Raw genomic sequence first — 13,994 nt, 5'->3', positions numbered from 1 at the left:
TAAGAAAATGAGAAAGGTATCTTTAATGCTCATGTATCAAATGCTACATGACACTTTTAAAGAATGGGTTGGAGAAATTCTTAGGACCCAGTTTGTTGAAATTAATATCATTTTTAATTCCTGCCATGGAGAAGCAAATTCAAAAGGCTGGCATTTTATACATAGTAAGAGTAATGCTATATAGTATATTTTTATCTTACAATTGTCTAACAATGTTGACTTGGCACTCTAAATCAACCATTGGGAATTTGGGAATGTTAGATTTGCCTTGTTGAATAGAATTAAAGTGTCTAGCATTTCTCAATGAGTAATGGTATATATTACATTTTTTTCCTACAAATTAATGTGTCATTATTATTATTATTATTTTTAACTATACTAATCTAAAGATTGGTTAGGAATACCACATCAACACTGTGAAATAATTGTAAAATACAAAAGTAACTTCGAGTATTATTCATCGGATTATGTATGCATATTTAACAAACTATATCTCAAAAATCATTGCCAATGAGGAATCCAAAATGATTGTATATTAGTCTTAGATGAGAATTATTGCATACAAAAATAATTTTACAGCAGATCTTCATAGAATAGAGTACGACCATCCAATTCACATTGGTCATTGCTCCTACGTGCAACAAGTTTTCTGATCTACGTTGTATATAATCAATTTTTTTCCCCCTTTTTATTTTGACCTGGCCCATATATTCTGAACATGGATGATTGGCGACGACCAACAAATTCAAAAGAAATGAAAGGCCAAAATTGATGGCAAAAGACAGAAGGAACAAATATAAAAATTATGAGGCCAAAAGAATAATAATCCGGAAGAGCACCAATTCTATCTACAAGAGGCTCTCAGCAGGAAGTTTACTTTGGACTGACGCTACCCATTCACAGATTATAGAATTCACTTCCTCCGGCAGCTCATCTTGCGGGCAATGGCCTGCGATATCAACAAGATGATTTTCATCAAATCGGAGGAAGCTACAACACCATTTTACCAGTGCCAGAACTGGTTGTTTTTCTTAAGGGGAAGGAGGCGTAGGGCAGACAACCAGGGAAAGGGAAAGGAAAAGAACTAAAGAAGCAACAAAGTTTCAGGATAAAGTATTTAGTTACCAGCATCCAATTCCTTGATTGCAACTCCACCACAATGCTCTTTCACCATTGCCAGTTTGGACTTGGAGTCAGAGATTGGATCTTTCATCCCCTAGTAGTTAAGAAAAAAAAGTGTTAAAAGAAACAACTATCAAGTAATTTTACAGAAATGCTGATGTACTTCCCTGTGCTTACTCCCTATATGGCAGTGAAAATCACCATTAAATTTTGGATAATTTAATCTATATATTTCACAATAATGGTGATTTTCATTGTCACATTAAAGAGTAAACACTTGGGAATAAGCATTTGAAAGTATATGTAACATTTCTTGTAATTTTAATGGACAGTCAGCCATGAATGACACAGCCAGAAGCTATACTCTTTCTGCATGTTACTGAGTTACCTGTATAATAAGAACCTTATCCTCGAATCCTTCCAAGAGATAATTTAAAGGAATGGAGAGATTGAAGCTGAAAATGCTTTCCAAAACCACCGGCACACCAGGATCATATGACTACTTCATGTTAAGGTAATGTTTGGTTAAACAAGAAATTTCTTCAGAACCTAATAGGAAGTCAACACCAATTGCTATATATATATATATACAACTTTCCATTAATTAAGAGGATACTGCTCTTAGCATTTCATTAATAAGCCTATCATCTGCTCGCTCTCGCTTCTGCAAAGCAAGATGTAGAAAGATCAAAATGGCACAGATATTCCAGAAGCAACATGTGTAAGTTGAACAGCAATAAAGGCATACTTACAGTTGGATAACAATTCTTCACTAGGTCCTTAAGTCTCAACCTCAAGTAGAACAAAAGAAGTCGAGCACCCAACCATGAAGCCCCAGAAGTTTCTCTCTCCTGAAACAATTTTGAATTACTAAGACATGAAATATTTGGATATCATAATTTGACTGTAGAATGAAAAATATGCAGTAAATCAATTGAAATGAAAGTGCTGGCTTACAGTACAATGGAACTATAGCACTGGAATACAGTATTTAGCAAAAAAATCCCATAGTATGAGTGTGGAGCAAACAATGGGTTAGCAAAATGATAATTATTTACTCAATACATAGTATTTTAAGTTGTATCCAGAAAAAGAAAAAGAAAAAGGGGAATACTTGATCATTACAGTTAATGTATCTCAAATTATTGGCTGCTTATCCATCTCATTTTGCACATTCCTTTATATTATACTGCATATACTTATCAATCCAGCAGCTCACGCACTTATCAAGACAGACATACACATATACATTTATATGAAATTATGACCAAAAGTGAGTATGATGGAAAGGATATTTCATTTTCTAATATTATTAGTCTCACATTGTTTGGGATACTTCGTGACGAGAGCCATACAACAGAAACCATCAAATGACCGAAGCAAATTCTGAATCAAGTGTTATTTTTTGTTTGTAATCGTTTCATGAATATCCAGTCCAACATTTAAATCCGTTATTCCAAAGTGTGAAAACCATGGTAATTGGGAGAAAAAACTCTAATTATTAGAGATAGAGCAGTATAAAAGTGTGCTATGTATGTGTATAGCACTCGGAATAGATTTCCAACACTACTAATCTGATACAGAACCACATATAACATTACTAATTTAACAACAGCTGTGAGATGGACCACAATTGACTTGGAAGCACAACAAACAAATAGTTCACAAGTTTGTGATATGCATCTTTAAAAATAGAAAGCTTAACTAGTTTTTATGTAGACTTACTTTAGTGAATAGCACAGAAGTGTATCCTGGAGTAACATTGCCAGCACTGTTAATAAGGACAACAGATTTGGCCAAAGCATGCCAAAAACATGCAACAATAGCAACAATATAACCTAGAGATAGAGAATAGTAACAATTAGATTACCAACAAAGAGCAATAACTACCATATGAGTAGACATGATAATATGTGCATATGCCATGCATCTGAGAGAGAGAGAGAGAGAGAGAGAGAGAGAGAGAGAAGAAGAAGAATTATAGCAGATGTTCTATACAAGGTACACATACTTCAGGACATACCACCAATTGAGTTACCAACAAGATGCACTGGTTCACCGACAACTTCAACAATAAAATCTCTGAGTAATTCAGCCCACATGACCTCAGTGTAAACAATATTTGGCTTTTCTGATTTGCCAAATCCCAACATTGAAAGGGCCCAAACTCTTTTTCCACCTTCAGCTATACCATATATATTATCACGGTAATGCTCCAAAAAAGCACCAAAACCATGCACAAGAAGGATAGCAGGACCTTCATGACCGAAAACTGTGTACTGAAAAAGAATAATTTCTTAATGGAAGGTTAAATTGCATAAATTCACAACCTAATCTTGGCTAGTATTGAAAGGGCATAATCACTTTGACCAAACATAGGAGATCAATTACAAAATGCATGGATGATATTTCAATTGTAAACCTGAATTAGATAGCTCTTCCATCTCCAAATTCGAATAGAAAATGTTTCATCATAGCTTACAAGACTTTTTAGAGCCATGAGCCAATACCACTGCAAAAAAAAAAAAGCAGATAGAGAGATAAATAAAATGAAAATCCACACACACACACAGACAAAATTGAGATGGTTACAAATGCTTTGCACATGAAAAAAAATATAGTTCTAGTAATATAATTAGCATCCTTAAAAGGTATGTCTCCAAAGAATACAATGTGTATCACTGATATAGTAAACTGTAAAATTGGCACCTCCATTGAGCAAACAGCATCAATTGCTGCAGCAATAGTGGCTGCTGAATATCCAAAAGGAGATAGAAATCCAGCATTTCGTTCTTTCTCATACACGATAGCTTCATGATGCACTCTCCTTCTAGATATGATGCCAAGATAAAGGGCAGGGCCAAAAAGTGCAATAAATGATGCTCCATCCCGAGTTTCAGCAGTGCGGACCCTTTCGTGTACCCTGCAAAATAAACCAAGCCAAAAGGAAATGTCCTTTAATGTACAACCAAAGTTTTAACAGCATGTGATTGGTTTTAATTGCTAACTCTACCCTTCACAAACAACATTCTTTTGAAATCATAGCAAATAATATCCACTCTGGGCATTAAGGCATCCTAGCAAACGTATAAATATGTCATTTTCATGTCACCCAGCTAAAACTAATTAACCCATAGGAGGTCTATGTAGCCAAGGAATGACAAAATTGACTTACAAAACCAAAATTGAAATAAAAACAGCAATGCCTGAACCCTTCTATACCCAGGCATCAAACTGTGTTTTTCTTAGAATACAGATGCATATCCTCCAAAAATTTAGGGAAAAAAAGAAAAGGAAAAATTTAATACATATTTTCTGTTGGAAACATTTTTTCCTACAAAGTGATTCATATATTACTAAGAGAATAATACCTCCTTCACTTACACGAAGGCTCAATAAGATCAATACCATGAGACCAAAGTTAGGAAGAAAATTCCTCAAATATGAAGTTTTAGGACAGCGAGAAAAGATATGCAGTACCCCTCCCAAGTGGTGAAAATGGCTATATAAACTTCTTTTTAATGCCAAGAGTTGTTCTATTAGCAATATACAAATTAAAAATAAAATAAGAACAAAGCCAGCATAACTTTATATTTTATATGCGCGCGTGCAAACAGAGGGTCAAACTCAAATTCAAATTCCAACACCCTTGTGATAATTCTAGTGCAAAAAAAAAAAAAAAAGGTCACCACATACTCCTTCCAGTCATCTCGAGCTGTTCCCTCCAAATATCTCAAGTAAGCAGCCAACGCATTCAACACAGTGTTTGTCCCACCTCCCACGAAATTTCCTTTTTGTGTGACAAAAGCAGATTTACCTAATCGTTTTGTCTTGATGTGCCCAAAACTTAAATCCTTTTGATTGATTTCTGCAGGCTCCAATAATTCTTTCTGCAGTATGCTTTCAGCTGATGTCTCCTTGATTGAAGTCCAAACTCTTTGTGGTTTGCACCGCTTTCTATTCATAAATTCCTTCAAATCATCAAAAGTGGGAAGAGGACCTAATTCATAGCACAGTCATCATATTCCCTAGGGTTGGTCAGATTGCATATTGGGAACTTTCAGGAAATCAACACCAACAATTTGGGAACTTACCCCAATCCAGTTCCATTTTCGCACTAGGTAATGTTGGGGGTGGAAGTGGTGAAGTTATAGAGAATTGAAGTTTCTTAAAGTCATCATATGATGCAGGAAGGTCCTTCAAGCTCTATAATAACATAAGCGTGCATGAATAAATTACTATACATATTCAACCACACAATAAAAATAAATCATAATTTCGGATAACCAACCAAAACTAGAGCAAGGCAAACATAATTACCTTGATATCAAAAAATGGAGTCTGCCACAAAGCAACTTTTGCACTACCATCCTGACAATACACTGTTTCCAAGGCCTCTTTGACTGCATCCATCATCACACGTAGGTCATACTCTACTTCTTCTTCAGCATATATATTGGTAGCTTTCACCTGTTTGAATCCTCGGTGATGAATTTAACAAAATGAATTGATGAGCTTATGCCGAGATCATTAAATATCACAGTAAGCAAATCAAACATGTAACAACCTCTTTCACAAGTTCTCGTATGACATTTTCTGCACTTCCAAACCTGATCATCAGATCAGAACCCAGATCCTTCAATGACTTTCTTAGATCTTCAACCGCAAAAAGAACCATTTCTCGCACTTCATCAGAAAAACCTGCGCATTTATTGAAATAATTGACATGCTAAATTAAATGTAATAGCACATTGATTAACTATCGCATAAGAAGACTGACCAGTATGGTCTACAATCAAATAAAACGCACAGCAGGACGAAGGACATAGGCCTTCCAACAATTATGAAGTGGTTATCCTAAAGTAGCACCCTGAAATATTATGATTTCACTTTTTTTTTCCTTTCCTTCTTCCAGAAAGTTGAAATTCACATTTCTCTTATTCATATTATATTAAATTACTGAATCAATCCACACAGTCAATGACTATATAATATAGATGGTGTATGTTTTTCGAGCAACAAGTAGGAAATAATTCCAAAGCCAAGCATTGGTGTATGCTTGCATCTAATTCCACCTCGATGATCAATCTTCTCCGTTCTCTTCACTACTTTATATAAGTGCCTAGATGGAGGCACTACAATATAATGGTTGATATTGCTGGAATACAATACAGAATGACTGAATTCCTATAACAAAGCTCAATTAGTCAATTTCTTTCCAACTTTAAATTTTAAATTGCTAATTGATACCCAACCCTTTACTTGGCACCAGTCCAGAATCCAAATACGAATTTTCAATCTTTTACCAAAACTTGTGGCTAAATTTCACCAAATTTCAAGCTTAAGAATTGAAATTCGTCCAACTTAACCTGAACCGCAAAAAATCAACCTCCCAATACTTCCCGCCCCCTTGTTGACCTCAATTCGATTAAGTTAATACTCTAAAATCCAAATGCCATGAAAATCTCCCAACTCCGCTTCCACCTCTAAACCAACATTCAAATTTTAAAAGGTGCAACCAACCAAACAATCAAACATACACAATCATACACATAAACATATATATGAAACTCACGGGAAAGGATGCGGTGATCGAAGACGTAGAGAGGGACAAGAGAGCGATATTTGGAGGCGGCGACGAGTCCCGGGTGATCGTCGATGCGGAGGTCGTGCTTGAACCACAGGATGGCCGCGCCGTTAGTGTCGGCCGCTGTCATTTTGGCTCCGAAAGAGAGACAACGGCATGGGGTTCGCGAGGAAAGGGGCGTGTTTGGCTGGAGGGAAAGTGAGGGAAAGCGCGGGAAAGCGGCGAGGAGCGGCATTGGAGGAAGAGGGGGAGGGAAGGAGTGAAGGAAGTGCGCATATCCATTTAACAAGAACAAATGGGGAAAAAGAAAAGAAATTTGAGTTGAAAGAAGGAGGTGCAAGCGTTCTGTGGTGGAGAACAAATGCAACTAATTGTTGGTTCTCCTTTACGAGTGTGCGAGAGTGATGAGTGTGTGAATAGGTGTAAAACAGAGATTTTATATGCAACTTACTGTACTGTTACTGTGTGGTTAAAAAAATTCAAAATTTATTTACGCAAATAGTTTCTCACATCATTTATTCAAATCGTTAGCCATTTTAACAAATTATTTTTGTAGATTTTTATGGGAGAGTAGCGGCTGCAATCTGTAAAAAAAAAAAAACATGCTCAGTCGGCTTTGTTTGGTTAGAAATTTGTTTTTGCTTTTAGTACAAATTCTTATGCACATTTAGAATTCAGTTATGTGAAAAAATTCAAAGTTTTTGTCTTTTTTTTTTTTTTTTTTCCTTCATAAAGCCCATACTTGGTACAAATTTCAAGCATTATGAGAGCCCCTACTATCATGTCCCGGTGTAAACCAGCCATTTTACAGTATCTAATCACCATTTGACACATCATTAATTTAAGAAAAATGTTTAAAAAAAAAATGAAAGTGAGAACAAACACACAAGATCAAAGAACAAAACACCACCGGCCAGCCAAACCTACAACACCGTGGGTTTGGCCGACTGTGACCTACCTCAAAACCAGTTTATAATGCCTCTTTCGATTGTGATCAGCCTCAAAACTCGTTTTTTGATTCAAATCTAAAACCTGGAGGTAGGTGGGGAACCCTTTTAAAGATTTTATCACCCTAGAAGCCGAAAAAAGGTGACTCATGGCACTGGAGGAGATGACTGACGATGCTGGAGGAGATGACTCACAGCTGGGTTACGGCCAGACCTAGCCGTGGTTCACACCAAACCCACTGGCAGAGAAGAAAATAAAATAAAATTTTCGGTGAAGACAAACCAGAGAAGAAGAGAAAGTGGGAGAGAAAGAAAAAATCCAATGTTTTTGCTCCTATTCTATCAGGTGTAACCAGCTGATGTGTATACCTTCTATTGGATGCTGCAAAACATCACTTTTGCAGATGGACCTGATAGAAGGTTTTCCCTATATATATATATATATATATACATTGATTTTTGAAATTTATGATTCATATTTGAGTGTGAGTTCACTTCCAAACAAACATATTCTCTAAAACTTTAGGGTACATTTGGTATAGAAAATAGACTCTTTCAATTTATTTAGTAGCACATTGTGCCCGAGAATAACGATTCTCAATAGCTATTCTCCTAAATTGAGAAATATATATTCCTTAAGGAACAAAATTGGTTTTACCATCTCTAATGACTTTTAAATTGTCTTTCATGCCCATTAATCGACCCATTTAGGTATGTGGTGGAGACTCAAAAGGCTCACGATCATTTTTTTGTTTGTTTTTTTTGGGTTGATGATAGCTTACAATTGTGCAAGGCAAATTCTCTAGAATGGTGCAAGTTGTTGGAGTTGTTGAACCTATATGAGAAGGATTCGACACAAAAATTGAATAAAAACAAAATATCAATCTTCTTAAACCGAAACACAAGCCAGAATGCTAGGGATCATATCCTCCGGTTGTCAAGAGTTTCTAACTACGCAAAGGTACAAAAAATACTTGGAACTACTGCGCCCGTTGGCAAATCCAAAACAAGGGAGTTCCAAAGTATCAAAGATAGGTTGTTCAATTTTGAATGAAGATTGAAATATTTTCCTTAAAAATAGAAAAGAAAAGAGACCACATCTTTGCTATTGTAAGAAAAAAAAAATGGTAAAGGATATCAGTGTAATTACAGAATAATTGAATGGGCCAAAGTATAATTACGAGAGACCACATCTTTGCTATTGTGAAAAAAATCATGGGAGGCGAATGACATTATCAGAAACACACAAAACACCACACAAAAACCACAACAGATGATTCCTTCATAACCAACTAAACTGAAAATGGCGCTACATATCCACTTCGCATCTTCCTTCACCAACAATCCCTATCACCATCTTCCTCACACGCCACTTTGCCACTCACCCACCAAACCCACACTCACTGTCAAGTCCCAGAACCCATCAGAATCCCAGAAACCCACGACCAACGCCGATGAGACCGCCTCTGTTGCAACCCCACCAAAGAAAACCGGCTCATCTGGGCTGGGGTTTGGGCCGTCCTCATCATCACGGCCTTCTAGCAAACCAAATACGAGGGCTTCGATAATCAGGCGGTCGCCGGTTGAGAAACCCAAGGCTTTTGTGAATCAAGAAGATAGGGTTAAGGCGAAGGAGGAGAACAGGAATGAGAGTGCTTTTCTTCTTGCTTGGTTGGGACTCGGCGGAATCATTCTCGTCGAGGGCATTGCTCTCGCGGCCTCGGGTATGAATTCTTGTTCTTAGTTTTTTAAGCTTGAAATTTGTTTTGACACTGATGTTGAGTACATGAAATTCTGAATTGGCTTTAAATTTGTGGGCCTTGAGGCATAGGTTTAAGGATTGTAGTTTTTTTTTAATGCTGATGTTGAAGATGAGTAGCCATTTTAGTTAGTATGCTTGCAGTAATTTAGTTGAAAAATCCGCTGCGATTTCAGGAAACTAACTTAGGATATGGTGGTTATAAAGAGTTAGGAATTCAGATCATCCAAGCTGGTTCAGGAAAAGAAAAATTGAAACAGATTGGGACTGGGGATTGACACTATTAAAGGGGCTCCCAATTTCAAAGGGGCTGCTATGCTATTAGCCTGTTTGGGTCATGTTCCAATCATGCATAGTTAATCTTTTTTTGCTTTCTTGGAATGCATACATGTTTTATTCAGCTATATCTTATCACTGCCTTCTCATTGTGTTCTGCCTTTTTTGTTTTTCTTTTTTAATACCAGAGCTGCAGGATTACTAGTTAATCGTACAGCAACATGTCTGCCACATCAATTTTTTTTTTTTTTTCTAATTTTTTTTTTAAGTAATTGCAAAGTCATTAAAAAGTACCATATTACATTAACAGGGTTGTGGAAACAAGAAGAGAAACAAAGACGAAAGAAGAATGGAGAGGAAAATGAATGTGTATAATTCATTATGTTAACTGATACAAGCGATGGCTCATATTTATACAAGTAGTGAAACAATAATAAAGAATAACAAAATCCAACTAATACAAAACTAATTCGTCTAGCACATCTTGCTTACTTGACAAGCTAATCTGCTGATCACATTTTGAACCTCAATTTTTCCATCAAGCTGCCAAATATTCTCATTGGCGTGAGGCTGTGCAAGATGAAATTCAGGCTCTTGTGAAGAATCATACTTGGACTCTCACTGATTTACGACCAAGTAAACATCCCACTGGATGTAGGTGGTTACCATATAAAATCAAGTATGAAGCTTATGGTAACATATAACATTACAAAGCTTGTCTTGTAGCCCTTTCTCATGGCATTTCTTTAGACAAAGACTCCGTTTTTTCCTCTTTTTGGATGGTAAATATATATCATAACATGGATTGTGAATCAAACCCATGTTTGAATTGAAATTGAGATACTGCTGGAAGTTCTTCGCCTCTGAATCAAATAGATTCATATCTAAAAGAGGTTTACAATAAGTTCTTTCAAAATTTACTATTTGTCCCTCTGTTAGAGGTGTTCCAAAAATCTCTGCAATCGAGTAATAGCTCTACGAACGAATGGATCAGATCGAATTGGAAAATGGAAAGATTTGTACGACAAAAGGATATACTCAATGTAAAGGTCTTGATTGCTACAAGACTTTTTCACCTGTTGCAAAACTCACCACAGTTTGTTGTCTTCTTGCCTTACCGCAGCCAAGCAGTGGAATTTACATCAATTGGACATTAACAATGCTTTTCTTCATGGGAACTTGAATGAAGAAGTATATATACATGCAATTACCTCTAGGTTTTGCTAGCAAGGGGAGTCTCAAGTTTGCAAATCAAATAAATCTCTATATGGATTAAAGCAGGCATCTAGACAATGGTTTTCAAAATTCTCATACACATTGCTTATGTGCAATCCAAATTACATTTTTCTTTGTTTACACGTTTGCAAGGCTCTTCTTACATAGCTTCATTGGTCTATGTTGATGATATTATCAATGCAAGCAAATCTCACCCAATTCCTCAATGCACAATTTAGACATAAGGATCTCGGTTCCTTAAAAAGTTTATTGGGTTGGAGATTGCTAGAAGTGTTTAAGGAATTTCAGTCAGCTAACGCAAATATGCTCTTGAGATTCTCAAGATTCTGGTTTTCTTGTTGTAAAGCCTGCAAAATTTCCTATGGAATCTAATGTGAAGTTTTCACGCACCGAAGGTGTTTTGCATGAGGATCCCACCAATTATAGGAGGCTAATTGGTCGTTTGTTGTATTTGACGATTACTAGAACAAACATTTCTTATTCTATGCAAGTTCTTAGCCAGTTTATGGATCAACCTCACCAAACTCATCTTGATGTTGCTCATCGTGTTTTATGGTAAATTGAAGCTTCTCCTGGTCAAGATTATTTTTTCCTTTTTCTTTTACCTTTCAATCAAAGGCTTTTTGTGATTCAGATTGAGCCAGTTGCCCTGTTACACAAAGATCAATTACCGGTTATTGTATTTTCTTAGGAGATACCCTTATCTCATGGAAATCTAAGAAACAAAACGCCTTCTCTCGCTCTACTGTAGAAGCTGAATATCGATCAATGGCTTCTACATGTAGTGAGATAATGTGTCTTTTTTCCTTCATGATTTCTAACTTTCACATCCTTGGGCCGCCCTTTTGTTTTGTGATAGTCAAGCAGCATACACATTGCTGCTAGTCCAGTTTATCATAAAAGAACAAAACATATTGAAATAGACTGTCATCTTATTTGTAAGAAGATTCATTGGGTCTCATTCGAACTTTTCATGTTGCTTCTAAACATTAACTAGCTGACCTTTTAACAAAGGCTCTTGGCAATTTTCCTTTTCATCAATTATTATCCAAGATGAATATTCTTAACATCTACAATTCATCTTGAGGGGGAGTATCGGCAGATTAACTTATCAAGCAAGCATGATGAGCTGGAGCAAGTTAGTTATTGTATGAGCTGGAACAAGATGAGCTGGATGAATTAGTTTTGTTTTAGTTAGATTATGTTTTGTTATTATAAATATGAGGCATCGCTTGTATTAGATAACATAATGAATATACACTTTCATTTTTCTCTGTGTCTTTCTTCTTGTTTTTGCAACTCTATTGCTGTAATACAAAGGCACAACCTAAATACACAGGAAGTATGTAAGAGAGACACCTAGTGAGAAGTAAAAAAAAAGATCTAAAAAAACATTAACGATCGAAATATTAAAATCAAAGGCGGCAACCCAAATGATAGTCTTAAAAAATAATGCACTCCGATCAACTGCCTCCACATATATGACCAAAACAGTTTCTTGTCTAATATTTGCTTTAGATTTAAAGAAAATTTATAAAATAACATACGAATTCTGGAAAATTTCTGAAGCTAATATTTATAGTGCCTGCATAGTGCAACTGATTAGCTGATTTGCATTAATTTACAGGCTTCCTACCAGAAGAGTGGGATAAATTCTTTGTGAAGTACTTGTACCCATCCTTTACTCCAACAGTGTTCTTGTTTGTTGCTGGAACAGTAGCTTATGGAGTATTGAAGTACCAGCAGAATGATCAAGTTAAAGGTGGGAAATGATATTTAGCTAATATAGACTGATATTTTCAGGTTCTACAAGGAGAAATTTGTTACATTTTCCAAGTGAGTATTTACTTAGTTTCTTTAGGTTGGACAATTGTGCCTGTCATGCTTGATAGAAAGATGAATGAGATAAGAAATTATCTAGTTTAAGCAATTCTGTGTGCCATCAATTGATGAGTTTCCTTAGGCTGTACTTGTGATGCATCTATCTATTGCATCCAGTGGGATCTTCTCTTTAAGTTCATTCATACGTGGCTGGTAGCTAGTGATTGAAATTATGAGTTATATTTCAATGGTTGGTGGTTGTTGATGGTGTTAATGACTTATATTTTTGGTGAAGGCCAGTTTTTGTGAGACAACCCAATCATTAGAATGCAGCTTTCCAGTTGGGTGTAGATCTTAATCCATTAAAAGTTTCTAGGTGTCAATTCATCAAAGTTGTATGAGAATTAGATGACATTCAGGCTGAGGTCCCCTCTTCTAATAATTGCTCCCTCCTTCCCCATTTAATGCTTAATCAATTTGCACCAACTCTCTAATTACTTCGCCTATGTGCACATGCAAGGAGCTAAATATTAAGATTAAACTATGTTTCAAGCTGTACCTTTATGGCCCATTCAAAAGTTATAGGAGCCTAAGTAAGAAAATTACAGCCATGTACTACTTATAATAATAATAATAGGTTGAGGAAGAGAAAATTGTAGACTTTGAGTGCATATTATTTTAAACACAAAAGAGACTAACAAACCAAGAGTGGTGGTCCTGTGGAAAAAGCTTAGGAGGTCTGCCCATGAGTTGGAGTCAACAACCCTCAAAGTGGCTGAAATCAGGCTATGATTCAACCAACTTAAAAAAAACGCTTGCGAATTCCCCACTTAACCTAATGGCCTAATATCCTCATGCCAATCCTATACTACCCATTTTCCAATAAAAAAAAACACACACACACAAGAGATTAAGGTCAAAGAGCAAAGCTCAGGCGCCGCTATTGCTTTCCGCGGATGCCAGCTATTAATCAATTCTAGAACTATGTTATAAAATATCCTTCCAAGTTTCAACAACAACAAATGAATGATATTTAAGTGGTGCACTTTAAGGAGCAGCATTCAACCTACTCTTAATAAGAGTGGTCAAATGTATAAGAAGTGAGAGCCAGCTGGTTTGCCCCAAAATTCGTTTACCAACGACTTTCAACCCACATCATTTTGGGTCTTCAACCCAATTTGTCTTTTATATATATATATATATATATATATATATATATATATTTATTTATTTTTGTGTGGGGTTA

The 13,994-nt window shown here is 36.0% G+C and overlaps 2 protein-coding genes across 2 annotated transcripts; one reads left to right on the top strand and one right to left on the bottom strand.

Moving 5' to 3' along the window:
• Window positions 1-515: 515 nt before the first annotated feature.
• LOC132183234 (DNA photolyase) lies at window positions 516-7,097 on the bottom strand. The gene is made up of 14 exons (XM_059596637.2): window positions 6,698-7,097; window positions 5,690-5,823; window positions 5,443-5,592; window positions 5,217-5,328; window positions 4,819-5,122; window positions 3,832-4,045; window positions 3,545-3,634; window positions 3,146-3,401; window positions 2,848-2,960; window positions 1,875-1,973; window positions 1,739-1,786; window positions 1,511-1,621; window positions 1,126-1,216; window positions 516-949 (listed from the first exon to the last, which is right to left on the bottom strand). Exons 1-14 carry the CDS (start codon window positions 6,942-6,944, stop codon window positions 849-851), a joined length of 2,070 nt encoding a protein of 689 aa, XP_059452620.2. The 5' UTR covers window positions 6,945-7,097; the 3' UTR covers window positions 516-848.
• Window positions 7,098-8,886: 1,789 nt separating this feature from the next.
• Window positions 8,887-13,022, top strand: LPA2 (low psii accumulation2). Its single transcript, XM_059594411.2, has 2 exons — window positions 8,887-9,380; window positions 12,555-13,022. The coding sequence occupies exons 1-2, from the start codon at window positions 8,960-8,962 to the stop codon at window positions 12,698-12,700; spliced, it is 567 nt and encodes a 188-aa protein (XP_059450394.2). The 5' UTR covers window positions 8,887-8,959; the 3' UTR covers window positions 12,701-13,022.
• The last annotated feature ends 972 nt before the right edge of the window (window positions 13,023-13,994 follow it).

This window comes from Corylus avellana, chromosome 5 (genome assembly GCF_965113065.1).
Source record: "Corylus avellana chromosome 5, dhCorAvel1.hap1.2, whole genome shotgun sequence".
Classification (NCBI taxonomy): Eukaryota; Viridiplantae; Streptophyta; class Magnoliopsida; order Fagales; family Betulaceae; genus Corylus; species Corylus avellana.
This window is presented reverse-complemented; position numbering and strand designations above follow the sequence as displayed.